The sequence below is a fragment of the Maniola jurtina genome, chromosome 6 (genome assembly GCF_905333055.1).
Source record: "Maniola jurtina chromosome 6, ilManJurt1.1, whole genome shotgun sequence".
Lineage (NCBI taxonomy): Eukaryota > Metazoa > Arthropoda > Insecta > Lepidoptera > Nymphalidae > Maniola > Maniola jurtina.
The window spans coordinates 7,386,547-7,401,427 of NC_060034.1; the positions used below are offsets into that span (position 1 = coordinate 7,386,547).

A 14,881-nucleotide genomic window follows, 5' to 3' on the forward strand; every position below is an offset into this window, starting at 1 on the left:
GCGGTAACATAATACTCAGGGTTACAAATTATATTTATCAAGCATACTATTATTATAGGTATAAACATTTTCGTCAGCATTGAAACCAAATATTGAACTCGCAAAAACTTTTTACAATAGCTACTCGTATAGTAAAAAGATTACCATGTAACTTATGAAAATAACAGATAAATTTAATCAGGAATTTGGTAGAAGAATAAAGAATCAAAACAATTAAAAACAAAGTTTTAACTAAGAGTTTCTTACACTGCATAAACTTGTTTGCATATCACTTTTTAGCATAGCAACTCACTGAGCTGCGAATTTTTACAACCGCTCCAGCAAACAGTTGAATTGAAGTTAGACAATAACACACAGGACCTAACTGTACACATAAGGTAACACTTTAATGAAACCCGAACCACTGGACATTTCACAAACGCATTAAATTACACCTGCCAAGACAAGAAAGTGACTGCAACGAGTGAAGTAGTGAACGCAACGCAACTGGCAGCGAGGCCACATAAATTAAAAAGGTCATTATAAGTAAATTGTACCCTCTAAAGCCGGGAGGAACGACGACAGCGATAGACATGGTATTTTAGATTTCTTCTTGGTAACCATCGGTTCGTCTTCAGACTTAGTCTGCAACATTGGGACAGAACAACGCGGCCGGACGTCCGCGCGCGACACTGCCAACAGACTGGCTCGCGACTCGCGTGTCAATGTACCGTGTCGGAGCTAAAGCGGAATACACAATACAGCCTCAACTGGTTCCGTTCAAACCAGCTTGTCAGTGACTTTTATGATTACATTACATTACCGAACGATAATTTTTATTTTTTAGATAGCCGATCACTCTTTAGTTGTTATAAGGTTATGATGGTGACATAAATCTGATATTTCTTTACTTTCCTGCTCTAACAGCAGATCTTGACCACTGTGTCTGCCAACATCAAGACCAGACATCGAGACATCGTCAAATTGTCTGATCGATCCCTACACAGGTTGAGTTAAGAGCTATCCTCAAAAGTCAAAACGGCTTTAAGGATTCTCATCAAATATAACTATACCTAAGTATAAAACATATTTATGGCTTAGATATATTTACTTAGCCATAAAACTCATTCAAATGGGTCCATCCATTTGAACGCTATAATGCCACAGACAAACGGACAAAGCGGTCAAATTAATAACAACGTTCCTTTTGGGTCAGAGGTTAATAAAACATTTAAAATGTTAAAATTATTGATAATACTAATTTTATTATATCACAAAGGAATATCACGTGTTTATTAGTAATAATGTTTTTGGTGTGTTGAAAAAATTAAAGATACTTATTTAACTTGATAAGAATGTCAAGTTAATCGTTAAGTTACCATGGTGAACATAGATTTATATTCCACGAGACGAGCGAGAGCAGAAAAGATGATCGTACTCGGCCTACATTCACCATTCGTACTGCGAACGCAAGGAACAGCTATCTCGCTCACCCTGATGGATTAAGTCTCTCAAACGATAGGAACAGAATATATTGTAATTCAATGACGAAAACCCTCCGTGTATATAGAAGGTACTTAATAACAGACTTGTTCAAATCATATTTTAATATATTAATGCGAAGTTAAGAAAGGAAAAATGTTGATTGCTTTATTGATAAGAAAAAAAACCGCCAAAAATACCGGTTTAATATGTCAGTCCCTACAGTAAATAAATTTTTAATGGGCCGACTATTTTCAATGTATAACGTAGACGCGAATCTAAACAATATGTATAGGCGATTATATACAAGACACATTTCACTTTCATTAATATGAAAGTGACGGATAAAAAATGAGATCGTGTGTCAATCAGGTTTTGAGTCGAGTGCGATGAGTGCGGCTTTATTACTCATCACGGTTGGCTTTTCAGATATGCTAACCGTCGCGTCGGCCTACATGATAATTGATTACAATAAAATGCAATATAATATCAACAAAACATAACATAAAGAAAGAACGTTATCCTGTTACGGCTGAAAATATCAATCTATCTGTAATCTCTTGATAAAGAAAATAAAATTGTTAATTAAGTAAGTATATTTGTCAAAAAACACCATTCAATTTTTGAGAAATAGCAACGTTGCGAAATAATTACCGACAGGATACTTTATAGGATTTATTATAATTTCGGCCCAGATAACTCATTTAATTCCGATGATTCGTTACTAATTGGTGTAAAGTAGATGCAAAAGCCTTTTTGAAAAAATCGTTCTATCAAACAAATTCAAGATGTTACTTGTAATTATTTCTTTCTAACACTATTAGAAAGATAACTACTATAGCATAAGGCAACTTATAAAAATTACAATTCATTGGATTATAAGGAAAATATAGTTATCCTTATATAGCCTTTCATCAGTTTCGTATGAAGTAACTACTAACTAGTGACTCATTGTTAACTGGGATATCGAGTTCTGCGAAAAAATATTTTTTGTACGGCAACGACAAAGTTAACGGGCAGACAAGACTGACAGACAAACTGTGGCAGTGCCTTGTTGGTCAAAATTATTTTTATATCACGTCTTAAAACAGTACACGGCAACTCGCGACTTGAGCGCAAGCAATTTTATTATTAGCGGAACCAGACACAAAAAGACAAAAACATTCTTATTTCACGGGCACACAAAAAATATCTTACTAATGCATCCGTGCATCTCCGTTAATTTTCGAGAAGACGTCTTTTAGTTAGATATTATAGAGTTAAAATATTCATTAGTAGATTAATAAATAGTAGGTACATAATATAAGCAGTAACGGCTATATAATAAGCAGTAACGGCTATATATAATAAACGGCTCTCTTGTTTAGTGCCGAATATCCTGAAAACATTTTAAGTAGCTAGAGGAAAATGCAGCTAGTTACAAGATTAAAAGTACTATATGGTAGATACCTGTCCAGAAATGACAGAGCATCGCCGTAACATTGGTTCAGCCACAATCTGAATCCCTCAACAACCCAAGCGGTCTGCTAGGTTTCTGTAGCGAGCTCGGATGCCTGAGCAAATCCAACAGTTTCGCTTACAACGGACGGATATCGTTAAAGCAGTGCCTAAAGAGTTACTTCAGACAGCCGGTTGACGTATACTTCTAAACAGCAATCCTGCAGGTCGAGAGGGGTATACCAACTGGTATATACCAACCAGCAGAAGTCAGCAGAACAAGCTAATTATTTTGCTTAGTAGTGCATCAGTCGTTGGGTACGTAGCTGCCACGACCGTAAAGCTGGCTCGTCCGCTAGCACCAAGGGAGTCATCCAACTGTATGTATTTACGTTATTCAAGTAAGGAAACGGTTAGAAAGGAGTAATACATACCTAAACTGTTCTCGTTGATAGGCTTGTGGTCGTGGAGGATGAGCTCGAAGTCGGGCTCCGGCAGAGGCCAGCCGGCGGCGAGCGCGCAGCCCGGCGCCGAGCGGCGCTCCGCGTCGCAGCACGTCCACTTGCGCGCCGCCCACACCGCCGGGTGGTACCGCACGCGACGAGTGTTCGATATGCACACTATATAACAATCAACTCCATTGACATCTTTGGAAGGTACAATATTATTTCACCATCAACAATTCCTGAGCCTCTATGAATTAGGAGTGCTATCTATCAGAGGTAAGGAGTTGGAACATCGAGTTCAATCATAAGTCGTTGCTTGGTACCTACAATATTATTTAACCATCAACAGTTCCAGAATCCTTATGGAGTGCTGTACCCTGCATCGACACAGCGGTCGACACACCTATCTGTGATGCAATCCACGCGGCAAGAAATAGAGAGCAATGGAGGAACATCGTAACAAAGATTGCACCGAAGGGGACCCATGATCCTCAAAATTGATGGAACGACGCAGGAAGAAGACCATGCATCATCAGGGTTGAAGAGTTGGGACTTGGAGTTCAATCATGAAGTCGTTGCTTGATACTTATTCAATATCAATTCACCATTAACAGTTCTTGATTCTCCATAACGTAGGCGGACAATAACTCTGTAGCATCGGAGTTAAAGAGTTCAGTCCGGTTATGGGAACTCGAGAACTTCCTCAATTGAGTAAAAAAAAATTGAAAATCAGTCCAAAAATCTTGGAGAACTCGATGAATACCTATACATAGCAAAAAAATTCGCCGTATTGAAAATCTCCTCGTTTTTGGAAGTTTATTAAAGTCTAATAACAAAAAAATCACAGATCCTATTAGCAATTTCCTACCTTCTCCCCAAAGATTGTAAAATTTAAAGAATTCCACACACAAATTCGTTAAAAAGGCAATTTTTACAAACATATTCATATTACAAAACTTTTCATATTTCAGAATAATTATAGTTAGAACGTACCTACAAGGCGGTTCACACTTCAAAACTACTAGTTACACATGTCAATGCAGTATGAATTGGTTGCAGGGTGCGCTCAAGCGACAAGCTTGCGGTCTATCGCAATGTTTCGAAACCGCGTATTATGTTATGTATGAGTGATAGTACATTAAGGGCGTGCAACTTGACACTAGATATTTTTCTTATTCACAAGCTCGATCCAAAATAAAATTACATACACTTTTCAACAGCCATAGTAGGCCAAACGGTATTTTCGCGAATTCGAATCTGATAAAAAAATGATATTCGAATTCACAGCCCTAAGTAGGTTTTAAGTTATGTTAATAAACGTGACAGTGGAGTTACGAAAATCTGCCAAAAGTGTATGAAGATGTCAAATCACGTTTCCATTTTTTTTTTTGATTGATGCTAGCCCTTTGATTCACTTGGTGGTAAGTTGTTACCTGTGGTGGGAAGAGGTTTCCACGATACAAGGAATCCTAGTTTGGAAATCACTGCCCCACTATCTAATTATAAAATACTCACCCATTGTTGTGATTCCTCAAGTAAATAAATGTTAAAATGTTAACGTGTTAGATGGTGGCAGACTAACTTGGAAGGATAGATTTACTCCTACGCACATATTACGTGACTTAGTTCGAAAAATTACATGGCTTCAGTATTTACACATTTTTCAGCGTATTTTCTCGGATTCGGCTTTTTGATCAGATTTTCAATAAAAGATTAATTATATTATTAATCAAGATAAAGATTAAATGCGATTTCCAACTTGAACCTCGCCTTTCAGAGTCAAGACGGGGTTGAAGTCAGTAACTTTTACAACACTATTGCGGATTCGAAATCTATCGTTTTGACAAAAAACAGAACTATGATTCTCCTAAAAGTTTCGCATTTAACTTTTACCTCCTAAAATTAAAAGAACGTCGCCTCCAGATGGTGGAGTTTTAGTAATTTAAGCCTTCTTCTTCTTCTTTGTTAGCCCTTATTTATCCATTGTCTTTAAGCCGATTTATTTAAATATTGCACTGGCCTCACAACTTATAACTAAATTATCTAATAACCTGCACTAACAGATTTCAAAGGATTTAATAAATATACTTACGTTTTCGAATTTCGTGTATCCAATTCAATCTTTCGCTATGCTCGCGTGCAGCGAGGTACAGCGTGTAGTCGGAGCCCTGTTCAGTGTACCCCACCTGTGCACAATCTGCACCATTTACATGTTATCTCGTTTCGTTACATAAAATATTCATACATTACACATAGGCAATCGAACCACTTGTTTTCAAAACAGCATAAGTAAATCCTGGTATGTTAAAATAATGTTGTTAGGAGAAAAATCGCGTTTTGAAGTGGACTACTAGTGCATATTTATTTTGTAATGGAACAAATATTTATGTGTAAAGGGGTGTCGCCAACTGCTTAGTTCCCTACATACATATTTATATTCGATCCAAAAACGCCTAATTCGCATTTTTGTCGAAAATGATTATTGAACGTAAGTTTAAAAACCTACATTTAAAAGCCATTTTCACCTAAGATGTGAGTTAGCCGTCATTAATTCTTAATCATCGAAATTGTCTATCTGTCTGCTAGCTTAACACGGCCCACCCGTTTAACCGATTTTGACGTTTGGTACGGAGGCGGACATACGCTACTGTTATGTCTAAGTGATGTATCTGAGATATACTATCTCTATGATCTGAGGTATGTGTTTTGAATACAAGTCACAAAATAATGAGCTTTAAAATAAAAAGCGAGTGCCTGGTCGCCCAGCGCGCAAATGCAGCCAGTATTCTTGGCACCATTCCACGCGGGCATGGTTTGTACAGTAATTAGTAAGACTAGCTTTAAGTTTTATTGTAACGTTAATAAAATGTACGAAGTACTTAGACGCGAATACATCCGTCTGCTCCCGTTGATTAGATTGCATCCGTTACGCACAGTTAGCCTTCTACCCTAAATGGTATTTAATCAGATACTTTATATCCATACCGTAAACAAATAAACATGTATGTACATTATAGGTACATATTATATTCTATAGGTAGATTACTTACTAGCTAGATTGTACCTATAGAAGAAACTATGTCGTTGCGAGTTCAAATAACTTTATTGGAATGATCGAATATTTTCAAAACCTACACTAGTCTATAAAAACTCCGATATTCCTGATAATATAATAATCAACACTAATATTAATAAATGCGAAAGTGATGAATAGTGGAAAAGTGCAAGTGTGATTGTTCGTCTATCTCCAAACCTTTCACGATCCATCCGTTTAACCGATTGACGTTTGGTACAAAGAACCATCAACGAAGACAAACGAGACCGAGAAGACAATCATTAATGTAGTAGGAACTACTTTTAGATATTATTCAAATACAAGTTAGCCCTTTACTGCAGTCTCACCTGGTGGTAAGTGATAATGCAGTCTAAGATGGAAGCGGGCTAACCTGGAAGGGGTATGGTAGTTTTCATTAAACCCATACATCCTTTGGTTTCTACACGGCATCGTACCGGAACGCTAAATATCGCTTGGCGACAGGATGGTAAATAGCCACGGCCGAAGCCTCCCACCAGACCGGACCAGAAATTTAGAAATTATAAAATTCTAAACCCTGCCGGAAATCGATGCCGGGACTAATAAGACCACAGCCCTTCCCACTGCGCCAAAGAGGCCGTCAAAACTAAACCAAAATAATCAACCAAAATAACCAGAAGCTCAGATAGGTTACTTGTACATAATAAATGACGTAATAATACAAAAAAGTCCCGTGTACAAGTGATGCGTCATAGTATTTAAAATGCGTTACCTGGAAGGGATACCTGTAGATAGGACTCTTTTCGTTGTCGGCGTCCGTCGGTATTTGCTTGCTCAGCTCTCCTAGTTGAGCTTGTTCCACGGTATGAATGGCGTCCGTTGGTATTCGTCCGCGCTCTTTACGCTTCTAAAACAAAGCAAACAGTTTTTTAGAAAAGAAACTGAAACAGCTTTGAAATGTTTCAGCCTTTTACGTGACATTTTAAATGTCGGGAATCAAACAATAAGGAAAGTGAATTTGGAAACGGTACCTAGGTATCTATAGTATATATGTATGCCGCTAGATATTTTATAAGTATAAAATATCTAGCGGCATACATCGTACGTACATATTATTATAAAATCGGTAACAATAATGAAACTTTATGTAAAAAAATAATATCAATGAAAGGAAATAATAAAGTGCTTCTGTCTTAGCACTCCTTTATTTTTACCGAGGTACCCATTTTTTATAGTTCCTCATCTCTTTGGAAAAGCGTGAGTCTTATAGAGTCACTTTGTTGTCCGTCCGTCTGTGAGTTAAGACCCTTTTCTCAGAAATGGCTTGAGGTATCAATCTGTTTGAATCTACTATCCTATGATACTAAGGTTAATGGCCTTCTCATTTCTGACTGATGTGCTTTCAAGTTTCTAGTTTAACGCAATAAAAAGTTTCAGCTTTTATTTTCATACAAAATGCGTTTATTTTTAATTTATAGACTAACGCTTGGCTGCAGTCAAACCTGATGGCGAGGGATGATGCAGCCTAAGATGGAGTGTGCTAGCCTAGAAGATGCCTATTCACTCTTGACTTTAAGGTTTAGAATTGGAGGGGAAAATTGATGCTGAAAGTTGATGACACGTAATCAAAATGTAAACGATACTTCCTATTGAACTATAATCTTGATGAAAAACACGAAGGAAGATCTCGTAGAATATTAGTATCTACCTAAAGAGAAGATTCGGAAAAGCGCTGACTTCAAATTGTAGTTCCTAGGTTCCAATCCTCCAGTCATAATATGAGGGTCATCATCTCGTTATTTATTAACAATTAAAAAAGCGAAAACTTTGTTTACGAACCCCAACCACACAACAAATACCTAAGGGTGTATAGCTTGAGTCAACGACTTGGAAACCAGTTTCAGTCTGAGTAGACACCGTTTGGTCCGTAGAACATTACGGGACCGAGATATACTTAATATTATAAGTTATTACCAATTAACAACATGATATTTTAACCCATCCAAAATTACATTCAGGGAGTTGTAGTTATACGGATAAATTAATTATGATGGTGTTTGAATCCACCTATCAAGTTTTCTATACAATTCTTAACTGAACTCTTTATAATTTGCAGTTCTGTAGGCGCACCATAAAAGTCAGATGCATAGAATATATTTAAAATATAAAAGTACTACGTACAGAAGTTAATTATATATATAAGTTACTACCTACTCAAACTTAATTAGTATAGTCTGTAAAGCAACAGAACCTTTGCCCTATAAATTGCGGCGGTTTTATCAATTGATGTAACTAACTGATATTTCCCACCGCGCCTCGACACCGCCAACACGTAACAGAGCCTAAGAGGATTTCCTATTGGGACCATGGCGCAAATTACGGGAATACACGCTGATTGCGGCATTACTGACTTTTAAATACGATAAAGTCGTTTAAATAAAGGAAATTTAGAATCGGACTCATTGGAACCGTTTGTAAACATCGCTGAAGATGAACAAGGTTATAAGTTCAAAAATTAAATCCTACCGCAATTCCTTAATATAGGTAACTTGTTTATTTTAGTGACGTTCACAAGTTTAATCCGAATCTATTACTGCAAATCATTAAAATCGGCCTACGTATTTCATATCTAGAGAGCCACAAAGAAGTAAAGAAATGAAGACTTTACCAATCATTTGCGTCGCGCAGTCGCGTAAAAATGCTCCAAAATCCTGATATTTGCTGATTCTAACTACCAAGAATATGTAGGTATATTATTACGATGATTTCTAATACCAAGCCGATGGGATAAACACCAAGTGACCCATCGACAACGAATGCAGCAGAGTCAATATTTACAAGTAGGTACCTAATATATTATACCTAATTATTAATTATATTCATTTTTTATGAATGACGGAGTATAATCCGTAATCATAGAAAACAACGTTTTATGCAGTAAATAGGTAATCTAACTTATAATGCATATAGTGGCCCTTCATTAACATGAAGATATTTTTTTAAATGACAATCTAGAAAGTTAAATCATGGCACCTTTAATTAAAATAGATTACCGTAAGTTCTCAAAAAGAGCAGTCGTGCATATTATTATGCGAAGAATTTAAAAGGGTTGACAACCACATGTAGTGGTGTGAATGGAGTTGCTATGGAAGAGGACTTTTACAAACAATTAGTGCGTCACAGAGGGCTCTCCATTAAATCGCTCACTAAGAGTCTGTAGGAGAGGCCGACGTGGCTGTACATACATTAGTGAATGAGGGTTGCGCACCCCTTACTTATCATGGAAAGTGACGAAAGGCGTTTACTATGACATTATTTCACGTAAATATTGAATATTTAAAAAGAAAATCCAATACCGTACGTAAAACAAAATGTTCTATTTTAAACGATTATTTATTATTCTAATTGGGCTCCTATTCTCACTTCACCCCGATCTTGTAGGGTGGTATAGAAACGCAAAACCCTATCTGATTGAACCGCGCATTAAAGTGCCTACACGGAGTTACCTGAATATGGATGATACCAATTAGCTAATTGATTTGAATCGTCGATAAACTGTATTTAACATAACATGAATACAGCGATAATATTGCTAAAATAAAATATACAAATCTATTCTTTAGAAACGGACAAGCCGATAGATCAATTAAAAAAAGGAAATAAATGGGGCCATTGTCGGAATCTATGAGAGTGTGGGGGTTGATACGGAAATGCCCTAATGATCCTATACGACGATTATAAAAGTAATATAAAATCATATAAATATAACTTCGGTTCAGATCGTATTGCAGTATATGTGTAAATAGAGAAAATATAAAATGTAATGATAAAATGTAATCTTTACCGGGAAATGCGAGCGTCGAACGGGCGCACGACCGGTGACGACGCAGCACTGCCGGGTGCCGCTCCGGATGGCAGACACGCCCAAGTCGCGCATGCGTCTACTAACCCTCTACCGGAATATTAGCAGCCAATTTGTGCAATCACAACTGCACGTTTTTAAGTCAAGTAGAGAGCTTGGAAGCTCGGAGAGTTGTTACAGGAACGACGTGCACCTACATTGTACTTAACGCCTTCGTTTTTTATAGCAAGATACCCCATTCCCGTTCCAAGCTAGGCCGCTTCCAACTTAGACTGCACCATCATAATATACAACCAAGTGAGTAGGGGCTACTAATATCGGAATAAAAAATAAAAAAGACTGCAATCTCATCTGGTGGTAAGTGAAAATACAGTCTAAGATGCGGGCTAACTTGGGAGGCGTATCATTTGGCAGTTTAATTAAATACGCATATCCCTAATCGGTGTATACGCGGCATCGTAGCAGATCGCTTGGAGGACATCTTTGCCGTTAAGGTGGTAACAAGCCAATCGAGTCCAAGACTTCCAACTTATAAGGCCACACCACTACGCCAGAGAGGTCGTAACAATTTACACAATTATAGCCTTGTATACTTTTGGTTTTTAACCCCCGACCCAAAAAGTGGGGTTTTATAAGTTTTACGTTTGTATCTGTGTATCTGTCTGTGGCATCGTAGCTCCTAAACTAATAATAACCGGTTTTAATTTAGTTTTTTTTGTTCGAAAGATGGCTTGATCGAGAGTATGGCATATTATTGTATATTGAGTATGGCATATTATTGTATATTGAATACTTCAAAAGAGCAACCGCCGAGTTTCTTGCTGGTTCTTCTCGGTAGGAACGGCATTCCGAACCAGTGGTAGATTAGTTTGACGATTCAAAAGCACTTGTGAAAGTTTAATTGAATAAAAATACTTTGAATTTGAATTTGAAAGTGTTCTTAGCTATAATCCAAGAAAATCGGTTCAGCCGTTTGAAAGTTATCAGCTCTTTTCTAGTTACTGTAACCTTCACTTGTCGGGGTGTTATAAATTTTTAATTTACACTTGTATTTCTAAATGTCTTTGCTAAAAACCTACTTATTGTTAGGGATGTCTTCATATTATAGGCATGTCTTATTTATTTGTTTCTGTATTTTTAACCCCCGACCCAAAAAGAGGGGTGTTATAAGTTTGACGTGTGTATCTGTGTATCTGTGTATCTGTGTATCTGTCTGTGGCATCGTAGCGCCTAAACGAATGAACCGATTTTAATTTAGTTTTTTTTGTTTGAAAGGTGGCTTGATCGAGAGTGTTCTTAGCTATAATCTAAAAAAATTGGTTCAGCCGTTTAAGAGTTATCAGCTCTTTTCTAGTTTTCTTGTAGAAAAGAAGGTTAGATAACCGTTAGGTTCATAATATTATGTCAATAGACAAATGTCAAGCTGTCAAGATGGACGTTGCCTAAATACATAATTATTTATTTGAAAATGATGTTTTGGAAAACTCAGATACTTTGGATCGTCGGAGGTGTTATAAATTTTTAATTTACACTTGTTAACAGATGTAAGTATTTTTCTTTAATTCAAAGTCAATTTATTCAAATTCGAAATAGAAGAAGTTTTGTATTTTCCAATAAAACTATCTATTCTGTTGTGATGGTAATAATTTAGAGTAACCAAACACTAATATTAGTTATGAACTTAGGCTAAAAACGCACTGTCCGGTTATTAGTAATACAATTTGCGGCCATTCTTCGCGTCATGTTTGATCGCAAGCTAAAAGTGTATGTCAAACTTATTTCCATTGGCACTGCGATGCGGCTGCTTGCCAACCGCTATGAGGGGTAATTCGCTTACTCAGTGTCTAACTATGGAGCCACCGAGCTCTTTGACATTTATTTTTAATCCACTGCGGGGTTTCTATGAAAAAAAATTTTATATCATCCAGTGAAGCAGCATTGTAGAACGCCATCTGAAAAGTGCACTTGTTGATAGTTCGCTGTGTCGGCATAAAGCGACAACTGCGCCCTTACTCAAGTGCCAAAAGAGCCTTGTCGGACTGTAAATAGTTTGATCTACCCGCAAATCGAAACAGTTTCTCAACGGTTACGATTGTATCTACCCGCAATTCGTTTAGCCGCAATTACAATCGTACAATTCGATTCGGGCAGTCGGGCCTCTGTACACAGTACGAGTAACCGGAAAGCGCGTATGTATGTGCCTTAAGAAACAGTAAAATGAAGCAGATTATTATCAAAACTTAATTGGCTTGAAATTCTGTTGGCACTAGTGAGCCCTCGAAGACACTTAATTTAGTGAGTGTAGGCCAGTAAGTTTTATAGTGCCCGGCAAACAACTTGGACCTGAAGCAGTGTAGTGGAAGAAGTTGGCGAATCCGGGAAGCGAAAGTCGACGCATCAACCAATCGCGTGCACCCGCCATTCGCCAGCCAATCGCGTCAATGCTCAAGTTGTTTGACGGGCACTGTATTCAGGCAATCACTTACCTTTGTTTAAAATTCTAGTCCCATGCAGCATTTAAACAATATCGATAAAAATAGAAAGATTAATCATTTATACTTCTCAGCCGAAACTGTTAAAGCCTTTAAGTATGAATAAAGAACTGTCTTGTTATCATAATGCTTGTATATTATTATTGTATAATATTCAATCAATGTTTCCATTATTTTTGTTGCTATACATAAAATAAACAAATAATGAAGTTCATCAAAAACTATGTAATTAAAGTGCACAATATTTTTTAAATTAGATAAATGAATTTCGTTTCGAGTCAAAATCTTGACTGAACATTCAAAGTCAATCTTATTATTATATCATTTCATGTACTTATTAATCTTACTTTCAAAATAATAATAATTTTTGTATAATAATTACAAAATGAAGAAAATGAGCTTACTTGTCCCTCTGTGTCATAGTATGTGAGAGCTCTCCTGGTAAGGACAAACCACCGACCCTTGTAGTTTACTGGAGTAAATATCTTCTTGTTCTGTGACCTCTTTATCATAAATCCTTCTCGGATCACCTCGTCTTCATCAGTACAAGCCATAATTCCTTTGAAATATATAAATAATTACAGACAAAACCATTTTCAAAAACATTACCAAAATCATAAGATGTATCTATACTAATAAATAAAATTGGAGTGTCTGTCTGTAATTTCGAAATAACTACCTCATATTAAGCTCATATGGTTATTTGAACGATACCATAACTGAATCACACGTTTTTAAAATTTTTGTCTGTCTGTCTGTCTGTCTGTCTGTCTGTCTGTCTGTCTGTCTGTCTGTTTGAAAAGGCTAATCTTTGGAACGGCTGAACCGATTTTGACGGGACTTTCACAGGCAAGTAGAGGATTGACCAGGGCGTAAAATAGGCTACTTTTTTAACCGACTTTCAAAAAGGGAGTTGTGTTTTTCTACCTATGTACACCGAAATCTCCGAGATTTCTGAACCGATTTGCGTCATTTCTTTTTTAATCGATAGAGGAACTTTGCGACATTGTTTCATAAAAAATTTGGAGTCCAACTCCTCAATCCTGATGCTGCAGGGGATCTGACCAATCCACGCGGGCGAAGCTGCGGGCATCAGCTAGTCTTTCATTAAATATAGGAAATAAAATATATTCCTATTTCCATTCCTACCAATAGTTATAACTTATAGGTACTTATAGAATTAACATGAGTTAAAAAAACATAATAAATTCCTTTCCCTTTTTCCTGTATCTATTTCAGAAAAGATTTTTGTTACTTTTGATCAAGCCGCCATTTTTGTAGCACGCTAAGCGTACTATAGTGTGTCACGCACACGAGCGCGCGTATTTATCTTCATAATTTTTTATGTGTATGTGTATAAAAAATGATAAGTAAAAAATAAGTAAAAAATGATAAATAAATGATAGTAATTTAAGTGTAGGTAAAACACTACAGTAAAAATTATAAATAAAATTTTGGGTACAAAATTATTATTAATTACTGCTTTAAGAAGTTTTCCTTCCTAGAAGAACCATTAATATTCAACAATTCTGCATGTGTGAACTATATTATTTATCATTGTAATTTTAACTATTAAGTACTAGTTAATTGATTTTAGTGGCAATAGAAAGTTAACTTATTATGAAAAGCGGTGATAAGCTAGTGTTTAAGATGTCAGCTTCCTACTTGGGAGGTCCAGTTTCGTCCCAGGCAAGCATTTTCAACTTCATCAACTTTTTGGAGTTATGTGCATTATAAGCAATTAAAATACATGACTTGCTTTAACAGTGAAGAAAAACATCATGAGAAAAACTTGTATAGCTGAGAGCTCCATAAAGTTCTCAAAAGTGTGTGAAGTCTGCCAACCTACACTTGGTCAGCATGGTGGTCTATGGCCAAACCTTTCTCATTCTGAGAGGATACGTGTGCTCAGCCAGCAATGGCAATGTTTCACCTGAGTGGTATCATAATATCAAATCATCAATAAAAGTGGTATATCTATTTTATTTTATTTGCAAGTTTTCACAGATACAAGTTACATAAGAAAATAAAAGTTTGCATGGAAAAAAGTAAATAAGTCAAGTTATAGTAAAAACTATATGTATACCTACCTAAATAATATTAATATACCATCACAAAAGTCAGATGAATTATAATATTATTTAGCTGA

At 36.4% G+C, this 14,881-nt stretch overlaps 1 protein-coding gene across 5 annotated transcripts in view; it reads right to left on the reverse strand.

Annotated features, from left to right (window-relative positions):
- Nucleotides 1-14,881, reverse strand: part of LOC123866083 (tyrosine-protein kinase Btk29A) — a 30,398-nt gene that overhangs the window by 14,399 nt on the left and 1,118 nt on the right. For 2 of the 5 annotated variants that reach the window (XM_045907437.1, XM_045907436.1), the window contains exons 2-5: nt 13,137-13,291; nt 7,151-7,285; nt 5,437-5,530; nt 3,333-3,518 (exon numbers count right to left, since the gene is read on the reverse strand). In XM_045907437.1, coding sequence (XP_045763393.1) covers nt 3,333-3,518; nt 5,437-5,530; nt 7,151-7,285; nt 13,137-13,286 — 565 coding nt within the window. In that variant the 5' untranslated portion in view covers nt 13,287-13,291. Of the gene's footprint in view, nt 1-246; nt 522-3,332; nt 3,519-5,436; nt 5,542-7,150; nt 7,286-10,222; nt 10,323-13,136; nt 13,292-14,881 lie in introns of those variants that run through there. The other 3 variants (XM_045907438.1, XM_045907440.1, XM_045907439.1) reach the window with 3 other exon arrangements.